This window comes from Acomys russatus, chromosome 28 (assembly GCF_903995435.1).
Source record: "Acomys russatus chromosome 28, mAcoRus1.1, whole genome shotgun sequence".
Taxonomy (NCBI): domain Eukaryota; kingdom Metazoa; phylum Chordata; class Mammalia; order Rodentia; family Muridae; genus Acomys; species Acomys russatus.
In genome coordinates this window covers 36,647,987-36,668,762 of record NC_067164.1, presented here as the reverse complement: position 1 = coordinate 36,668,762, position 20,776 = coordinate 36,647,987, and the positions used below count along the sequence as shown (strand labels likewise).

The 20,776-nt window shown below is 50.4% G+C and overlaps 1 protein-coding gene across 2 annotated transcripts; it reads right to left on the bottom strand.

The window, feature by feature from the left end:
• Positions 1–1,065: 1,065 nt before the first annotated feature.
• Rnf41 (ring finger protein 41) lies at positions 1,066–20,509 on the bottom strand. 2 transcript variants are annotated; one of them, XM_051170410.1, is made up of 7 exons: positions 20,427–20,509; positions 15,518–15,699; positions 7,083–7,195; positions 3,380–3,651; positions 2,382–2,517; positions 1,998–2,101; positions 1,066–1,446 (listed from the first exon to the last, which is right to left on the bottom strand). In XM_051170410.1, exons 3-7 carry the CDS (start codon positions 7,170–7,172, stop codon positions 1,095–1,097), a joined length of 954 nt encoding a protein of 317 aa, XP_051026367.1. In that variant the 5' UTR covers positions 7,173–7,195; positions 15,518–15,699; positions 20,427–20,509; the 3' UTR covers positions 1,066–1,094. The 2 variants fall into 2 exon arrangements, with proteins under 2 accessions (XP_051026367.1, XP_051026366.1); XM_051170409.1 differs by lacking the exon at positions 20,427–20,509 and adding an exon at positions 19,449–19,587.
• Between the last annotated feature and the right edge of the window lie 267 nt (positions 20,510–20,776).

The window sequence follows — 20,776 nt, the reverse complement described above, 5'->3', positions numbered from 1 at the left end:
AGGGAGGGTCGGAGCAGGCATCAGAGCAAAGATCCTGCCGAAAAGGAAACATAAGCCAGATCCTACCCAGCCCAACCCTACCCAGAACCCCCACAATAGGAACAGCAAAAGAAAGGTTTTAAGTTTTTTGTTTTTTTTCTTTTCTCCTTTCTTAAAAAAAAAAAAAGTAAATAAATTAAATTGCCAACAATGTGGCTGGGCTGGAGAGGAGGGTAGGCACAACCAGGCCATTCTATGAAAACAAGACCAGGTAACAGATGAGATTTGTGACTCGGAAATATAAACAAACAACACCGAAAGAAATCAAACCAAATACAATCATAGAGCTGAAGAGGGGTCTATGGAGGCACTATGGATATACCACAAGCGGCAGTGCCCATCCCAGATCAGCAGAGACAGCAGCTTCCTGCTCAATGTAGGAACCCCAATGGTCTCACTCCCACCCCAGCCCTGCCCTTCCGTAATTATGAGAAAGTGTGGGCAAGAATAGTTCAAACGGACATTTCAGCACCCCACGCTGTGCACCCAGCAAGGCCTGCCCCTTCAAGGTGGGCTGCCCAGGGATGTGCTGGGCACGATGCTCTTCCCCAAGTGCTGTGGGTGACAACCATCAGGTCCTGGCCTCACTCGTTACTGAGAGTTTGGTCACAGCCCTAGCCCTTCTGCTGGGTGCCTGCTCCTTAGAGCTGCACTCTCCGTGAATGGAGTCAGCAAGCCTGCCTGCTAGGTTTCCCTGGCTTTGGAAGAGAGGGACAATTAGAGAGTCCTCAATCTACCTTGATCCTCTAGGGAAAACAAATTTCTTTGTGCTTTCTGAAAATATTTGGGAACCAGGAATCTTAGGCAGGAAAAAAGTGGGGATTTCCCCAGGAGACTGAAAATGTACACTGTGGGGGAAGGAATATGGCCAAAGGCAGGAATTTGGGTTCCCGGCTGCAAGGCTGAGCAAAGTGCCCCAAGGTCCTTTGTGCCAGAAGCGCGGGGAGCATGTGGCTCAGTCACGAGCTGCGGCGTAAGGACCGTGGAGTGCTCAGGACCCAGCTGCTGGAGCGTGGGCTGCCCAGCTCTTCCTCTCCTGACTGCCAGATTCATGATCATATCTCCTCCACGCCATGCGCAAATATCATGACCAGCCCTGGCTCCTGCACCATGTCGTCACCCATGTGCTGGTTGTCGCAGGCCATCACCACCACGGCCTGCTTGCCAGGGATGCGCTTGGCCACGTAGTTCTCATAGTAGCGCCGGTTCATCTGTCTCGTCTCCAGCGTGGCCAGGCCCTGGGGCCAGCTACGTTCGTGGGCATTTTCAATCAGCTCGTTGACAATAGAGGCCGGGCAGCCACTCTCCACCAAGGAGCGCTTGATTACAGCCTGGAGCACAGCATCGGGAGTGGAGATCATCCCTCCCCAGCGCGTCACTCTTGCTGGCTGCAGGGAGTTCACCCACCTGTATAGAGGGGTTGGGACAGTCACTCCAGCTCCCTGCCTTTCTCCTAACAGAAGTGACCATTCACCTGCAGGCCACTTGACTTTCTTTCTTCCTAGCACAGGCCCAGAAAATACAAATCTTTCCCTAGTTGGGCCTGGCCACGTCACAGCACTTACCACGTCCAATTCCACGTTTGCTCTCTCCTCCACACTCCGTGTGCTCTACCAGATACATAGGCCTCCCCAGCTGGAGGATCTTACATTTCCCTTGCTCACTGCTGCCTTTTGCTCCGTCTCAGGTCCTTTCCCTGGACAGACTCTGCCCCTGCCCTTCTGCGTGATAAGTTACCCATTTGGTCCTGAGTACCACAAAGCTCTTGATGCAGGGTCTGGACATGGTGACACTCTCAGGCAGGGTGCCCCTGCATCCGACCCCGCGAGCTAAGCCTGCCCACCTCTGGCTCCACGCCCGAGCCCCCGCGAGCTAAGCCTGCCCACCTCTGGCTCCACACCCGAGCCCCCGCGAGCTAAGCCTGCCCACCTCTGGCTCCACGCCCGAGCCACACTCACTCGAGGATCTCGTTGTACTCGATCGTCTCCTCCAGGTTCTGAAGGTTGGGGTTGACACTGCGGATCGCTCGCATATACGCCTTCAGCAGCTGAATGTCCCGCTTCTGTTGGGTGGAGGGGGAACCAGAGAGGACAGCTCAGCCAAACAGCAGGTCTGAGGAGAGCTTGGGTGAGCTGAGGTACAGGATATGTACCACAGGCTTCCTCAGAAGACCGGGACAGGACTTAGCAAAGTCACTTCATGAAGAAGGTGCCTCTCACGTGTCAGACGACTGAGTGGATGGGATGAAGGGAAGCGAGGACACAAGGCTGTGGGGTTCAGGGTGGTGCTTGTGAGCGGAAGAGGGTTTACAGAGGTGGGAGTGCTCCCCTCACTGGGCCCACCTGCTCTGCCAGCTGGTGCTTGTGCTCAGCGGACGTCTTCTCCAGCTCTGCGATGCGCGTTTGCTGCTGCTGCACCACGGAGCGCAGGTGCTTAATGCAGTTGTGGTTTGGCAGCTCATCTTTGGGCATCTCCAGGCTGTAGTCCAGAGTGGGACAAGAGCAGAACAGGTGATTCAATGGGACATGTAGGCTATCAGCTTACTCTGTGACAGAAAACTACGACTTTCTGCTCCTCACACTTCTCTTTACTTCCTTTTCCCAAACAAGCTCCTTGCCTTTACACAGAGTTTTACCTCAAGACCTAGCATTGTGGAGGAGCTCACCAACAACACCTGGAGACAAGGCCTCACATAGCCCGGACTGGCCTCCAATTTGTGCCAAGGATGACTTTGACTTTCTGTGCTCCTGCCTCCACCTCCCAGTGCTGGGAGTGTGGGTGTGACCACAGCTAGGGACAGAGCCAGCTGTGTGTACTAGGAAAGCACTTCAACAACTGAGCTAGCAGCTCACCCTGCCCTCTTTCCATTTGATTGCTTTCTTTTTTCTTTTTTCAAGACAGGGGTTCTCTGTGATTGCCTTCTAGTGCTCTTAAGAGGCAGCTCATTCTTAGGAGCCGTCCTAAATTAAGACAGAAATTGCTGTGTGTCGTGCCAGGCCACTCTGTTGCAGTCTACCTGCACACACATCCCTTCTGAGGAGCCCTAGACTGCTGCTCCAGGTATCGGTGATGAATTAAGTACTTCCCACCTCACAAAGACAGAAAACAGGGCACGAGGGAACACGAGAGCAGAAATTGGAGCAGGCAGCCCAACTGACAATACACTGGACTGGAGAGAAAAGAAAGCGCTTTGACCTTCAGTGTTCCCACAGTCCCTGGACTCCTGTCCTCTTTCTTTTAACAATGTGAAAACAAAGTGATCATAGTTGAAGTGGAGCTCTGTGGGCAGGAGTGCAGCTGGGGAGGCCCTGGTCTGAGCGGGGTGGAGGAGAAGTCTCACCCACAGCCCTGCTCACAGGTCACAGGCCGCTTCGGGTTGTGCTCACAGTCACTGAGGTGGGACATGAGGTTGTCAAGCCTGACGACAGCACTGCAGCCAAACACAGCGTTGTCACAGGCGATCTGCAGCTTGGACAGCATGTTCCGCATGATCCGAGGTACTGGGCGCAGGTGGGCAACCGTGACAACGCTACGGTCTACCGGACACGTCTGCTGCTGGGAGAACCATTGGGTGATGCAGGCGTTGCAGAAAGCATGCTCACAATGAGGTGCCTAAAAGGGACACAAGGAAATTAGCAGGAGCGGACAACCTGGATCAGGTACCTCTGAGGCTACTCCTGGTTGCTGACAGGTCTGTTTGGGGCAGGGCATTTTCAGGCCAGGCTTGCTTCCTGTGCTCAAGAGTACAGATGCGTTGTGAGACAAGATAAACAAGCAAAAGGTTATGTAACAGTGAGAGACATAAATAACACTCCAGGGCAACAGGCACTGACACAAGGCAGCCGGTTACTAACTGCTGACAGGATTGCATACACAAGAACTGCCAAGTAAGGCCAGAGGAAGGTGAGGTCTTTTCAGGCAAGGTCAACCAGAGCCCGGCGGAGAGGGCAGTTTTATACACAGGTCTTGAAGGATGACTCAGACGCAGCGGAGGGGAGGGCAGAGTCTCGCTAACCACAGCAGTAAGAAGAGGGTAAAAAGGCTGCTTGTGGCAGTGTGTGTTGGTGATCCCAGTGGGCCGAGGCAGAAGTCTCATGAGTGCCTGGCCCAGATGGCAAGGCCTTGCCTCAGAAAACAAATGGAGCCGGGCATGGTGGCGCACGCCTTTAATCCCAGCACTTGGGAGGCAGAGGCAGGCGGATTGCTGTCAGTTCGAGGCCAGCCTGGTCTACAAAGTAAGTCTAGGACAGCCAAGGCTACACAGAGAAACCCTGTCAGGAAAAACAAAACAAAACAACAAATGGAGCTGATGAGATGACTCAACAGACAAAAGTGTTTGCCACCAAACCCGATCAGCTGAGTGTGAGCCATAGGACCCACATGGTGATGGGAGAGAACCGTCTCCTGCAGACTCACACGCACAGTAACCAAGCCAATGTAAGAGGAGACCCAGAGCCGGGCGTGGTGGCGCACGCCTTTGATCCCAGCACTTGGGAGGCAGAGGCAGGCGGATTGCTGTGAGTTCGAGGCCAGCCTGGTCTACAAAGTGAGTCCAGGACAGTCAAGACTACACAGAGAAACCCTGTCTCGAAAAACCGAAAAAGAAAACAAAACAAAACAAAAAAGAGGAGACCCAGGTGTGGCGGTACATGTCCAACCCCAAGCACTGGGGAGGCAGAGGCAGGCAGATGTCTGTTAAGTACCATCCAGCATGGTCTACACAGTGAGACCTTGTCTCAACAAACTGTCCCTCCAAACCCTGAAACACACACATAAACAGGGTATGGAGAGATGGCTCAGCAGTTCACAGCACTTGCTAGTGTTCCGCAAGTTCAGTTCCCAGCACCCACACGGCACCTCGCGACAGCCTCTAACTTCAGGAACCTTCACACGTGTGGCATTCTCCTTTTGCCCCACCCCCACCCCCACCTCTCACACACACACACACAAAAATAAAAATTCTAAAAACAAGCAAAAGACCAACAACAAAGCAAGTAGAAGTCAGGGAAGCTCTTGAGAGGTTAAGTGGCTTCTCTTTGTGGACTCAGGTCTTGTCCTATGAGCCTTGCGATGACCTTTCAATGAGGTATCGCCCTAGTCACAAATGCTACACCTGGGCTCCTAAACCGGACTGCCTCCCTCCCCACTCCCCCCACCCCCGACAGCGTTTCTATGTGTACCCCTGGCTGTCCTGGACTCTCTTTGTAGACCAGGCTGGCCTTGAACTCACAGAGATCCCTGGCCTCTGCCTCCTGAGTGCTGGGATTACAGCATGTGCCACCGCCCCTGGCCTCCCCACTAGCTGTCACAGTAAGCTCTCCTGTCCTTGAAGCGGCTGTGCAGGGAGGCTTACCTGGGCACTTGGGTCATCTTGTCTTAAAGTCTAAACATACTAAGAAAAATAAGAAACTAAGGGAAAAAAAAACTCCTGAATCTGCCTACTTTTCTCCATCTCTACTGCCTGTAACCCAGTTCAAGCTCCTACCAGACTGTCTCTTACTTGAATTATCAAGTATGCCTTCCAACTGGTTTGCCTTGCCTCTTATTACCAGTCAGAATGATTGATTCACAGTGAAAAGCAGGGCAGGGGCCATAGGTCAGTGGTAGAGAACCTGCCTAGCAAGAGAAGGCCCTGGGCTCCATTTCTAGCACGTGCGCGAGCGCACTAAAGCCTTTCCTCCCCTCTGCACACTGGCTTCTTCTGTTAAGACAGAGTAGAGAGGCCCAGCTGAGAGGTCTGAGGATGGGGTGCTTGCTGCTGTGCTCATGGCCCGAACTCAATACTCAGGAGCCAGTACATGTACACAAGTGTAGGTGCCTGGGGAGGCCGGAGGTTTGGAATCCCCTTAAAGCTGGAGTTACACACAATCGAGAGCTGCGAATTAACCGTGAGTTCTCTGGAACATCAGGAAGTGCTCTTAACCACTAAGCCATCTCCAGCTGCAGCTTATTTCGTAATCATTTCAACATATTACCCATTCATAAATAAGTAAACAGCTCAGTGGTCGGACAAGAGTGCACAGGCCCTTGGGAATACGCCAACTATCACAAAGCCACCTGCCTACGCCCTGAGGAGGCAAACGCTGGAGATGGGTGGCTGGTTTCTGACATGTGCTCACTAACAGCCACTCATCTCTCCACAAGTAACTCTCATTAAATCAGTGGCAGAAAGCTGACAGCACCCTGACGAGGCAGGAGGAACAGGACCCACCCTACGACCTCTTGACACCAACAGACAGTTGTGTCACATCCATCTACTACGCCTTTAACAGAGACAGACTACAAAGTCGAATGACAGTGCAGGCTGAACTTGATTCTACTCACATCTCTGCTCCTTTTGGTGGCTCAAAACTGGAGAGAAAGAATCCTAGTCTCAAAGGAAGCCCCGTGAGTTGTCTATAAACGAGTTGACTTCAACTGGCGTCCAGATTTGTGAGACCATAGTATCTCAACTGGCGATAATGCTCAAGTGAGGTGACATCCCAAGAACATCACGGCCAGGGATGTACCTTACACCTTGCCTGGCTGTCCAGAGCTTCTCAAACTTGTCTCAGGAAATGAGGGTGGCTCTGGGCCTCTCCAATTGGTAGAGGAAATGGCCTATTGATCTGGACATTGAAATGCAAAGTGCAGCTCCACAGACCCTTTCAGTAGATCCCAGGACGAAAGCAGAGTATTAGACTTGAGGCAGGCAAGGGAGACACCGCTGATTACACCAGCACCTCACTGTCCAAGTGCAAGGAGAATTCATCAAGAAAGTCTAGAAGGTCAGTCATGGACAAAACAGACCTTAGAGCCCCTACAGAAGAAAAGCAACTACCAGGGCACTGTGGGAAGAAGCAGCTGACTGCTGAACACCAAACCCCACCAGTGATCTCAGGACATCTGAACCCAACTCACTCAGTGTCCACTGTGACAAAGGTCTACTGGGCGTAGGAACGGGAGTAGAACGCGGGGACTTTCCCAGAGTCCGTTCCTCAGGAGTTTTTGGCAGTGCTATCTATCGCCATCTACCCCACAAACCTGCCCTCAGGCCCACTCACCTGTACTGGCTCCTCCAAGACTCCACTGCAAATAGGGCAGATAAGGTCCTCGTCAACATCCCCCTGGAAACGGGTTACATCATACCCCATGTCTCATCACTGAAACCCAGGTCCTGAAAGGAGTTGTAGGAAAAAGAGGTCACTTCAGAAAAAGCCACATCTATGTGGTCAAACCCTGGGCTCACCACCAGAACCCACTCCTTTACCCAGCACACACACAAATCACACTGCAAGCTTCTGTGGAGGCTTACAAGGTGAGGACTCCCTACCCAGGTGAAAGAGCTAGCTAACTAGCTGGAGAACTAGGACGGAGCACTAGACCAGAAAGGCTCAGAAAAAGGCTGGCCTGAGGGGAACAAGGAACTATTAAGACACAAGTCTGAACAGGCAAGCAGGGACTGGGCACGCCTGTAATCCCAGTACTCAGGAGGCAGAGGCAGGTAGATCACTGGGACTTTGAGGCCAGCCTAGTTTACAAAGCAAATCCAGGACAGCCAGGGCTACACAGAGAAACCCCGTCTTGAAAACAAAAACAAAAACAAAAACAAAACAAAACAAAAAAAGAATCCTATACAGAATTTGGACTTGTCCCTGATTTCTCTTTTAAGATCACTGGGGCTAGAGAGACGGCTCAGAGGTTAGGAGCACTGTCTGCTCTTCCAAAGGACCTGGGTTCAATCCCCAGCACCTACATGGCAGCTCACAACTGTCTGTAACTCCTCAGAGGGATCTGACATCTACAAACCAACATACATAAATTAAAGTTAAAAAAAAAAATCTATATCTACATCTATCACTATGTTCTAGGCTCGGTTGCATGCCTGTAATCCCAGCACTCAGGCAGATCTCTGAGTTTGAGGCCAGCCTAGTCTATACAGTGACTTGCAGGACAGCCAGAGCTGTGTGTGTTGTGCCCCCTGCCCCCACGTCAACAGAGAAGAGACTGGAGACAAGAATTCTACCCTAACTGTGGCAGGACAGATAGTAAGACTCTGAACTGACTGTGATAGAGACAGATGCAGGAGAACAGCTGCCATGGCCGACTCTCAACTGCCAAAGGTCAAACCCAAGGAAGCCAGTGACCCACGCCTGAGGCCTCTCTGGATTCATCCGCTGGTTTCCCAACTGATCAAGAGCCCTTGTTATTGAACAGCCAATCCCCCAACCTGTGACACAGTCAGTTAGTTCTCAGGAACTTACAATCAGACCACCAAATATTACTTTTCTTTCATTTTTAAAAAAAGATTTATTTATTTATCATTTATATGCAGTGTTTTCACTGCATGTACACCTGCAGGCCAGAAGAGGGCACCAGATCACATTACAGATGGTTGTGAGCCACCATGTGGTTGCTGGGACTGGAACTCAGGACCTTTTAAAGAGTAACCAGTGCTACTAACTGCTGAGCCATCTCTCCAGCTCATAATATTACTTTTCTTAATAATTTATTATTGTGTGCTGATGGGGGCATGCACACCACAGTATATACATGGAGGTTCATAGTGCTTTGAATGAGCAATGTGCCCTGTAGATTCAGGTATTTGAACACTTGGTCCCCTGCTGATGTTCTTCAGGGATGCTATAGTCCCACCCCATTTCCTGTTGTTTGGTCCCCTCATCTGTTTCTCTGAGTGATGATATAACCAGCCACCTGCCTGCTCCTCCTGCCCGCATTATGGACTCCAGTCCTCTGCAACCTTAGGCTAAATAATCCCGTCCTTAGTCGTTCTCAGTTGTGGTGTTTCATCACAGCAACAGAGAAGTGAGTAGACAGTTACGTCTTAGTAGTTCACGTGCTTCTGAACTTTAAAAAAGAGGCAACAGAATAGAAGCACAGGGAACAGCTCTGCATCACCTAGGAAGTCTGTAAGGGGAGAGTGAACTAGTGTTGCAAGGCCCTGCACTACACACCTGCAGTCACAGCACTCAGGAAACAGAGGCAGGAGGTCACAAGGTCACCTGCTCCATAGAGTTCCTAGCCACCTAGTAAGACTCTGTCTCAAGCAAGCAAACAAATAAAAACAACAACAAACAAATAAGCCAAGAGGCTGGGGAGACGGCTCACTAGGATTGGAGGCCTACTGGCTAGCCAATCTCCCCAAATCAATGAGCTTCAATCTCAGTGAGAGATCCTGTCTCAAAAATAAGGAAGGGAACAGCTGGTCACACCACTGAGCACTGGCCTCTAGTCTCTTCACACATGCTCACATGCACGCACAGAGTCAGCAGTAGTGCTTGTTGGGCACCCATGTGGTTGTTCAATGTTCAGCATCACACACACACAATGAAAATCTGTCTAGCTAGTGTAGGGACACATGCCTTTATTCCTAGCACTAGATAAGCTGACACAGGTGGCTTGCCACAAGTTCAAGGCCATCTGACTATACAGTGAGTTCTAGTCTAACCAGGGCTACAATGAGACTGCATTTCAAAAAAGAACAAAAAACCACCTTCTTAACTTATAGTATACACACAGTGAATTTTTCCCTGGGCACCATCTACACATCAGAAGTCACTGACAAGTCAACATAGGAGGAAGGAGCATAGATGCCTTTCTCAGTCTCAGCAACACAGTGATTTGTACCTACAGATGCTTTTTGTGGTGACTGCCTTGTGCACTACTGAATGTTAAGCACTTGTGATCTCTCCCCAGGATAAGTCTATCTCAGTCCCTAAGCTGTGACACCCAAATACCTTTCCAGATCCTGAGTGGAAAAAAATCCCTGGTTGAGGACCGCTGGTCTAGGAAAATGAAGTCGGCATTAAGGATCGTGACACAGACCTTCAGGCATATGTAAAAGGGCAAGAAACAAAACACACAGCAATCTGCACTGGGACATAGCTCAGTGACAGAGTGCTTGCCCAGCAGGCAGCAGGCCCTGGGTTCAATTCCCAGTACTGCTCAAAATAACAAAACAGCAAGAAATCAAAACCAGCTTAGTGTTGCATGCTATGTACAATGGTGAGACAAAGGCAGGTGGATTATGAGTTTGAGGCCAGTCTGCGCATCACTGTTAGAGAAACCCTATTTCAAAAAACAAAAAAAGCAAGCTATGCTCAGTGGCACACCCCTTCAATCCCAGCACTGGGTGGGGGGTGGGGGTGGGGGTAGGGGTAGGGGGCTCGGCACGGCAGAGGCAGGCGGATCTCTGTGAGTTGGAGGGGCCAGCCTGGTCTACAAAGTGAGTCCTAGACAGCCAAGTCTACACAGAGAAACCCTGCCTCAGAGGGGAAAAAACTCAAACCTCCCCACCCCCAAAATAAAAGCATGCTTGGCGGTAGCAGCACTGTCTTTAATCATAGCCTCTCCAAGTTCAAGGCCAGCCTAGTTTACAGGTAGGCCAGGGTTACACCGAGAAACTGTCTCAAAAAACCAAAAATAAATAAGTAAAATATATTAAAAGAAAAGAAAAATCAAAACCCAAGCTATCAGCACATGTTTGTGTAGAGTGTGCTGGAAGAAAAGTGCACGAGTGTGGGGTGAGAGCCGGGGACCCAGCTCTGTGCGAGCTAGAACTAAGCCAAGGCTTTGGTGTCCACAGAGGGACTTCCTTTATCAAAATAAAGTTGTGTTTTAACTTTTTACTTTGATGATTCAGACTTATATCTTTCATCCCAATTCTTCAAATGCTTTTAAATATAATTTTACCTATGGGTATGGGTGCTTTGCCTGCAGATATGTATGCGTGCCTGGTGCCCATGGAGGCCAGAAGGGGGCGCTGGATCCTTTGGAACTAGAGCTATAGCTGACTGAGTGGTGCAGGGAAACAAGCCTGGCTTCTCTACAAGAGCAGCTAGTGCTCTTACCTGCTGTGTCACTTCTCCAGTTACAACCTTCAAATTGTTATCACACTTACAAGATTCTCTATATAAACACGTAAGTGGATATATTCGAGTTGAGCACCTCACACATCGGCATGGTGCACAGAACACATGCAGGCAAAACATCCATACACAAAAACTCAAATTATCTCTAGAAGAAAAATTCTGTGAGTGACTTTTAAGCTGACTTTTTTTTTTTAAGTAAATTTTGTTCTTTCACAATTTCTTAGCATACAAACAAATCTTTTTTAGGGGCAGATGCAGGTTCCAAGGGACCAGACGCCCTCTTCTGCCCTCCTTGAGTACCAGGCTCACATGATACACAAACATACACACAACACAGGCCAGGCCGGCCTCTAAATCACAGAGACCTACCTGCCTCTGCTCAGGACTAAGGGTATACACTACCATACCCAGTTAAAATAATAAACAAAACCCAAGAACAAGCCAGGTGGTATGGCACATACTTTTCATCCCAGCACTCGGGAGGCAGAGGCCGGCAGACAGATCTCTGTGAGTTCAAGGCCAGCCTGGTCTATATAGTAAACTCCAGGAGAGCTCAGGCTACACAGAAACTCTCTTTCAAAAAAACAAAAACCAAAACAAAAACCTAAACATTTAAAATAAATTAAAAAAATTTTTTTTACTGGTGTGTGAAGGCTCAGCAGTTAAGAGCACTGGCTGTTCTTGCAGAGGACCCAGGTTCCATTCCCAGCACCCACACAGTGGCTCACAGACACCGGGAAATCCGATGTCCCCTTCTGACTTTCACTGGCACTGTAAGCACATAGTGCACACACACAAAAAGTCCAAACACATAACATTAAATAATTCTTTAATATGTATTTCATATATACACATAATAATAAATTTAAATGTTTAAAAAATTAACATTCAAATCTCAGCACTATAAGGCAAGCCCAGGACAGCCAGGGCAACAGAGAAGCCCTATCTGGAAAAGAAAAAAGAAAACCTTTACTGATATATTGTTTTACTTTTTTCCCCTACCTTTTCCTATGGGGAGCATATTGTTTCTGGAGGGAGGGGAAGGGTCTCAGAGATCAAATACAGACTGGTCATGCTTTATTTACATTGATAGATGATGAAGCCGGTAGATACTGAACTTGGCTGTGCTTGTCATGACTTTAAGCATCCTAGCCTATTAACTCAGCCTCCAACAACTCTGTCCTTACTCACATTTTACTGATGAGTAACAGAGGCACAAACGTACTAGTGGTCAGGCCAGACTCAACCAAACCCAGGCAGCCTGGCTCCAGAGCCCAACCTTTAACCACCATGCCATAGCCAGCCGTGGTGGCGCACATCTTTAATCTCAGCACTAGGGAGGCAGAGTCAGGCAGATCGCTGTGAGTTCAAGGCCAGCCTGGTCTACAAAGAGTCCAGACCAACCAAAGTCACACATAGAAACCCTGTATCGGGGGGAGGGGGGGTTGCGGGGGGGGAACTAACATAAAAGAAATCTAGATGTTAGAATTACGTTTTAGCTCAAGTGTTATATATTTGTCAAATTTACGTACTTAACTATTATCTTCTTGGTCTTGTTCTTTCCTCCATGTATGTCTGTATTTGTTATGTCCATGTATGTGTGCATGTGTGCAAGAGGAGCACACGTGCCTATGTGTGTGTGCATGTGTGCAAGACGAGCACACATGGACTGGCTGGAGCAGAGGAGACTCAAGGTTGACTCCAGAGTCTGCCGTGGCCAAAGCCCATTCTCACAGTCGCCGCTTGCCCCTCAAGTGGTTTAAACACCGCACTACCTTCCCCATGACCTCTTTTTTAAGTGAGGACACAGGTGACAGCTCATGCCTGGAATACTAGCACTTGAGAGGTAGAGAAGCAGAGAGATCCCAAGTTTAAGCTAACAGGCTACATAAGAAATTCCAATTCCAGACTGCACATTATGAACCCCTCTCCACAATTCAAGGCCAGCCTAGCCTACAAAGCGAGTCCAGCATAGTCAAGGCTACACAGAGAAACCCTGTCTCTAAAACAAACAAACAAACAAAAACAAAAGACCCCCCCCCCCCCCGACCCAAGCTGGGCATGGTGGCACAGGCCTTTAATCCCAGCACTCAGGAGGCAGAGGCAGAGGCAGGCAGATTTCTTCTGAGTTCGAGGCCAGCCTGGTCTACAAAGTGAGTCTAGCATAGTCAGGACTACACAGAGAAACCCTGTCTCGAAAACCTCCAACCCCCCAAAAAAAAACCTGGGCGTGTTGGCGCACACCTCTAATCCCAGCACTCAGGAGGCAGAGGCAGGCAGATCTCTGAGTTCGAGGACAGCCTGGTCTACAAAGTCAGTCTAGGACAGCCAGGGCTACACAAAGAAACCCCGGAGAGCGGCGGGGCGGGGGGGAGAACCCCGCCCCCCAATAAAAACAAGCACACCTGTAGGGCATTTTCTTAATTACTGATTGATGGGGAGGGCCCAGCCCATTGTGGGTGGTGCCATCCCTGGGCTGGTGGTCCTGGGTTCTATAAGAAAGCAGGCTGAACAAGCCATGAGGAGCAAGCCAGTAAGCAGCGCCCTCCATGGCCTCTGCACCAGCTCCTGCCTCCGGGTCCCTGCCCTGCTGGAGTTCCTGTCCGGATCGTCTTCATTGGCGAACAGTGCTGTGGCAGTCTAAGCTGAATAAGCCCTTTACTCCCGTCATGGTGTTACATCTCAGCAATAGTAACCCTAGCCAAGACTGAAACAGGTACCAGGACTGTGAGGGATTCGACCATGTTGTTTTTGGAGGATTGCGGATGGACTTTGGGCTAGAAAAGCTATCCCATGTTCAAAGTGTGGTGAGCTGTTCTATGGGAGCTTCGAAGTGTTGAGAGCCCTGGCGTGAGAAGTTCCATAGGAAGATTTGAGGGTCCCTTGAAGACTATCAGGGTCACTGGGTATTTGGAGTTAGGAATCTGTGGTTCTGGTCAGCTGGAACTAAGGACAGCCATGGTTCACGGGGCCCAGCACCATGGATGACACCTTTGCTCTGCTGAGACACTTAGGCTGGTCAGCGAGAGCTGAGACCTCAGCAGTGACTAATAAGACAGCAGCATCACTTGAGGGGAAGTAGATCTGGCTGCCCTTGAACTCAGAGATCTGCCTGCCTTTGCCTCTTAAGTGCTGGGATTAAAGGTGTGTGTGCCACCAAGCCCAACTATTTAGGGGTTCTGGACTCTATGTGCACAAGTAGGTAAAGCATGCACGTTTACTCATAGTTTGTATTTAAGGAGAATGGGCATGCTGCCATCAGTCCTGACAAGTGCATAAGGGCAAGTCAGGGTAAGTAATGTGGTCGCTCTTCTCTACACCCCTACACAGGCCAGGCTCAATTACTGCAGAAGCACCAGACACACAGGCAAATGGCTCTAAAACCTGCCCCCACCTAGAAGACAGACAACTGCTAGGACGGGCAACCCGGTAAGAATCAGCTGGTGACACACCTCACAGGTGTCCCCACAGCATGGCATCTTGTTCCCCACCCCCACCCGTCTCCTAGGGAACAGATCCAGGAAACAGAAGTGACTGACAGTCCCCGCATTAGTCCTCACATACAAGGAGTTTGAATTAATGCATCACCTCATCACTTTAAAATAACATCTGCATTTCACTTGTTTTCTTCAGTTTCTCAAAGCCTCGTGTATTTTATTACATGAGCCTCTTGTCTTCATGTATGCCAGAAGAGAGCAGCGATCCCACTGTGGGTGGCTAGGAGCCACCATGTGGGTGCTGGGAACTGAACTCAGGTCCTCTGGAAGAGCAGCCAAGTGCTCTTAACCGCTGAGCCAAACTGCTGTGCTCAGCCACCAGAACTAACTCTCCTTTTATGCAATGAGGAAGCCTGATTGGAGAACAGGAAATAAAGCCCCCCAGGGCTGGAGATGTGGCTCCGTGAAGGTGCCTGCCCAGCGCACCATGTTTAATCTTCACCACTGAGTTTAAGATGGGACTGATGAGAGGGCTCGTGTAAAGGCCTGTGCACAACACCTGGCTCGGAGGAGCTTTAAGATTCCGTTTCTTCAGTATGGTTAATTTTAAGTTTTCTTTCTTTCTCTTTTGTGTGTGTGTGCGTGCGTGCATGTGTGTGTGCGTGTAGGTATAATGTAGTGTGCAGGCACAGGGTACAGGGTACGGTGCTGGTGTCACTCTGGAGGCTGCCTGCCTTTCAATCTCAAGCTTCCTTTACCAACTGTGACATGGCTGACGTGGGTCTGAACTCAGGTCTTCTTGCTTTCACAGTTCTTATGTACCGAACCCTCTTTTCAGCCCTAAATTCAAACACCTTTAATCCCAGCACTGGGGAGGCAGAGGCAGGTGGATCACTGTGAGTTGGAGGCCAGCCTGGTCTACAAAGTGAGTCCAAGACAGTCACAGCTACACAGAGAAACCCTGTCTTAAAAACCCGATAGATAGATAGATAGATAGACAGATAGATAGATAGATAACAAATAGAACTTGCTTTCAGCAAGACGGAACACGCACAGGAAAGCACCTGGTAACAGTAGAAAGTGTCAGGGCACCAGGTTTTCGAGGTCAAAGGGACCCTGGCCAGAGAAAGAGGCGAGTCTGGAATGAGACTGCAAATGGAGGCTCTTTACCTTCTAGGTGGTGGGGGCAGGTTCCCTGTTTACAAGGTTCCAACCCCCTGATGCCTCCTCTCAGTGCCGCTCAGGAGATGCTCCAAGTGTCCCATCTTGTTGGCTACTCTCCAACTGAGTTCCTCTTCCTAGTGACAATGTTCATGGCCAAGGGGTGGTGTGATGTCACAATCAGGAGCACTCTATTAACAGGAACAGGGAAGAAAAAGACTAAGTCAGGGCAACCACCTCCATTGGGCAGTGACACTGGGCAGACTTGGATCTGGTGGGTGGGGCATCCAGGTGGAGGACAAGCACTTCTTTGAGGAGCGCAGGTTTCTGCACTACTCTACACACGGGAGGGTGTTCCGTCCAGTAGAGTCAAACACAGCTGGGGGGGGGGGGGGAAGGCAAAGGAGGAGAAGGAGAAACCGCCGGAGACAAGATCTGTTAGGCAGACACAGAAAAGGAGAAAGAGCCGAGGCTGCGGCTCCGGGCACAGTACTTGCCCAGCACTCATCTTAGCGCCACAGAACCTAGCATGGTCCTGAGCCACGCCTATAATCTTAGTGGCACAGAGAGAGAGGCAAGAGGATCAAAGTTCATGGCCAGCATTGGGTGCATGGGACCCTGTTTCAAAAAATGTGTGCTATATATGCACACATTAATAGTTTTCAAAATTATTTCTATCTCATTTTATGCATGAGGGTGTACTGCCTCCATGTCTGTGCACCACATTTGTGCCTAGTGCACGAGGAGGCTAGAAGTGGATTTCCTGGTACTGGAGTTACAGACAGTTGAAAAATGCCTTATGGGTGTCTGGAATCAAACCCCAGTCCTCTGAAAGGGCAGTAAGTGCTCTACACCACTGAGCCATTCCCTGCAGCCCTTGTAAATGTATCTTTCTTTCTTTCTTTTCTCTCTCTTTTTTTCTTTTTCTTTTTTTCTTTTTTTGTTTTTTGAAACAGGGTTTCTCTGTGTAGCCTTGGCTGTCCTAGACTCACTCTGTAGACCAAGCTGGCCTCGAACTCACAAAGATCTGCCTGCCTCTGCCTCCCGAGTGCTGGGATGAAAGGCGTGTGCCACCATATGTGGCTGTAAATATATTTCTTTATTCAGCATATAGAACTATAAAAATACATCAAAAATTCCAAATTGACGTGGTGGCACATGCCGCTTCATCCCAGCACTCGGGAGGCAGAGGCAGGCCGACTACTGTGAGTTTGAGGCCTGCCTCGTCTACAAAGTGAGTCCAGGACAGCCAAGGCTACGCAGAGAAACCCTGTTTCAAAAAACAAAAAAACCCACAAAAACTCCAAATTGATGGCTACACAATATATGAATCCATACTATGTTCCCTGTACCACCCTTCAAGGTTTACATTATTTCATGTAAAAAGAATTCTGGAGGCCAGACATGCCTGTAATTCCAGCACTAAGCAGAAGTAGGAGAGTTCTGAGTTCAAGGCCAGCTTGGGCTATGTAGCAAGTTCCAAACCTTGTCAGGGGATGCCGCTGAGCAACAGAGTGCCCACAAGGCGCTGGGACCCAATCCTCAGCACCACACACGATGGTGCATGCCTGTACTGCCAGGATGTGAGTCAGAAGACAGTGAGTTCGAAGCCAGCCTGGACTACACAGAGAGACCCTGTTTCAATATGTCATTAAGAAAACCCCCAAACACCCAGGCCCCACTTTCTACGTGGAAAACATTACTTCACACAGAGACTAAGGACGTTGCGATAGGCGCCAACTGGGCGGTGCCCCTGAAGGGAATAAGGCTTTTAAAAGAGAGAAGAGGGCAGTGGGGGCTGAGACAGTAGGTGGCACTCACGAACAGAAAAGTAAAATGTCAGGTATGGCAGCTCATACCTGTAATCTCAACTCCTGGGAGGTTGAAACAGGGGGATGACTGCAAATTCAAGGTCGGCAAGGGCTACAGTGTGAGACAGACCCTTTCTCAAACAACGGGAAGGGAGGAAAAAGAGGTAGTGTTGTTCCAGAGTGCGCAACATGGTAGGCTAGAAAGCAGTAAAGCTGGGCTGGCTAGGCCCATGCCTGCCAAGACAGAACTAAGATCAAGTCCCAGGGCCCTGAGAATCCGCATCAGTGACATACAGGACACTAATCAAACTCCTCGCCTCACTGTCGTGTGTGTATCAACAGTTCAAGTGCCACATTGGCAAAGTAGCTTAATGATGGTTTCTATGCAGAATACAAAGGCCAGCTCATCTTCCCAGTCTGGGGCAGTTCCGGTCAGTTTACTGGGCTCACCACCTATCTCCAAGGAATGAGAGACGAAGGTGTTAAACCTGGCTTTTCTATTTATTGTGGGCCAGAGAGGAGTGAGAGAGTTGGACACACATACACACACACACACACACACACACACACACACACAAATACAGAAGGAACACTTCTTTCCTTTGAACAATACCCCATTTCCCAACAATCTGGCACACACACTTGAGCCTAAAAAAAAAAGCTTTCAGGAGCAGATACTATGGGCCATGCTTGGTCTCCTAGAGCAGGTACTGTTGGCCATACTTGATCTCCTAGGGACAAGTGTCAGACACAGAAACCAAAAAGCTTCCCAAACTGGGAAAACTAACCCCTCAGAAAACAGACTAGCCAAGCATAGAGAGGGGTCTGGGATTCCAGTCCTAGTTCTGCCACCCACCAACAAGACACCTTCAAACAAATCGCGTAACCTTTCTGAACTTTCCAGTTTCTCCAACTGGCAAATAGAGAGGATGACACTTGCCTTATCTTACATATCCTCCTGCAAATCAATATGTAAGCATCTAGACTGTTCTTATTCACTGTAGCAACAGAACGACAAAACAAATTCACAGTGAGAGCCAAAGGAAATGTTGGAAAATGCTTGTCCCCTCTTTTGAGTTACTGGGAAGAAGGCCCTGCCACAAAGTCTTCTGGAGACACAGAGTAACACCACTATTGTGGCCCCTCACCTTCCCTTGTCACTATCTGATGCGGTCTTTCTTGGGAGAAGACTAGCAGCCAGCAACCCTGTTATTAGCTAAAACTATTGTATAAGAAGTACCTCAAGCTGGGCATGGTGGCGCACGCCTTTAATCCCAGCACTTGGGAAGCAGAGGCAGGCGGATCGTTGTGAGTTTGAGGCCAGCCTGGTCTACAAAAGCGTGTCCAGGGCAGTCAAGGCTATGCAGAGAAACCCTGTCTCAAAAAGCAAAAAAAAAAAAAAAAAAAAAAAAGTACCTTAAGACTCGCAGGTCAGTCTCCTAGAACAGTGGCCTCGGTGGCTGCCACATCTACTTCCAGTGAAAACAAGTTAGTTTCTTTCTTAATATGCAAAGTGCGCCCATCCAAAACACCCTCATCCATCTTCTTCGGGTCTCTCCTGGGCCCTAGCTCTCTACCCCGCGCTGGGGTGGGTTTTCCAGGGTATAAAGTGAGCGGACGGATTGTGCGTGCGACAAAACAGGGCTGCAAATCATTCAGGGGCAAGGATGTAAGGAATGTCAGAGTCCTCCACGGAGGGGTGGGAGGGGAGTGTGGAGCGGCGAAGGAATGAAAAGAGAAAAGACAAGGCACGGGAAAGAAGCCAAGCTATGGCGCTTGGAGGGCGGAAGTTTGGGTTTCGCGGCCCCTGCCCAGCTAGCCCCCAGAACCTTCCCCTACTCGCCCCCGGACCCGTCAATCACTGCCATTTAAACTCCGTGTTGTCCCCTAACCCGCCCGGTCAGCTCCTCCTTGGTTTTCGGGGCCGGCCGGCCCATGGCCACTCCCGCCCTTCCCAAGGCTTCCCCGCTCCACAGCCCCCAGCTCACCTCCAGCCTCCTCCCAGCGGAGCTCCTATCCTCCATCTTCCTCCTCCCCACCCTTCCTCTCGACCCCCAGCCCCTCCGACCCAGGCGCCACTCCACCGGGACCTCGCCCCCTCCCTTCCCTCCCTCCCTCTCCTCCCTCACCCTCCGGTGGAAGCTCGCTCAGGAGCACTGCGCACCGCCCAGACGCGGTCTGGGTTCTCCGGACGCGGCGCCTGGCTGGACCTGAGGCCACGGCAGCCGCGGGGGATAGCCTGGATGCCGGGTCTCTGCCTTTTTCCCCCCGCAGGGGAAGGGGAAGGGAAGGATGCGGAGGAAGGTTCCGACCACTCCTCGCTGCCTCGCACTAACCCTTTGTCACGCCCACCGCTGCTACGCAACGGGGCGGAAACGCGTCACCAAGACCCGCCCCCTTGTCCCCAACCCACCCACCCCCAGACCTACGGACAGCAGCGAGGCCTCCGTTCCCGGCCGGAAGCTGCCTAGGACAGGCCCCAGCTGGGACTTTGTGGCCATTTGGGAGGGAGGACACTGTAGTCTCCAGGTGTGGAGACCCGGGGCGACCTCGGGTGTCCTGCCCCGCCAAGGCACTTCGTGTTCCATAGTGCTGGAGCCGATGGAGGCGCCGGGGCCTGCCGTCCTCCCCAGCCCCTCATTTTCCAGAGCTGTGGTTAGCATCCCGGAGCCTCCGGGCCTTGTGACTCACAGTCATGGGAATGGATACTGCAGTTAACTTAGGAGGCCGCGGGGTGGGGAGGGAGGGAGTGTCCCAACCGCGAGGCTTTGATCTAGGGCGCTCCAGGGGTCCTCCGCCTCCTAGCCGCACTCTCCAGCAGTGTCCGCGATGGCCTTGGGAACACACACACTCGCACACGCAGAAGGGCTTGATGTCCTAATGCTGCAACGCTGTGATTGGGGTAGCGTGGGTGAGAGAGAGCCTGGGCCCCGAGGAAAGTCGTGGAGGGGCTTAAAGAACTCCAGTAGGTAAGCGGTGAAGCAAGACAAAAAAGCGCATGCATTAAATTTGCCTCTTAGGCTGTTTGATATAGTCTCTTTTTTAAAGGGCCTTTCACACCAGTAGGTGTGTAACTGGTTTATTCGTAAGAATACAGAGCTAGCTACCTTTGAAGACAGTCTGACAGGGTTCTCGGTTTCATGCTCGAGAGGGACTCAGATGCAGTGAAATAAGGGAATTGGAACCGGACGTGCCTTGTGAACCAAAGTAGACTTCCTCTTCCCCGCCCCCCAACACAGGCAGGTTTTCTCTGTGTTCCCTGTCCTGGGCGTCTCTGTTAGACCAGGCCCGTCATCTTGAACTCAGAGGTCCACTTGCCTCTGATTAAAGGCATGCACCGCGAGACTTGCTTTTTATGTCCTGGGTTCAATTTCTTCCAAAGGGGCTCAGTCTGCCTCATGTCTTTCTTTTTTTTTTTTTTTTTTTTTGAGACAGGGTTTCTCTGTGTAGCGTTGGC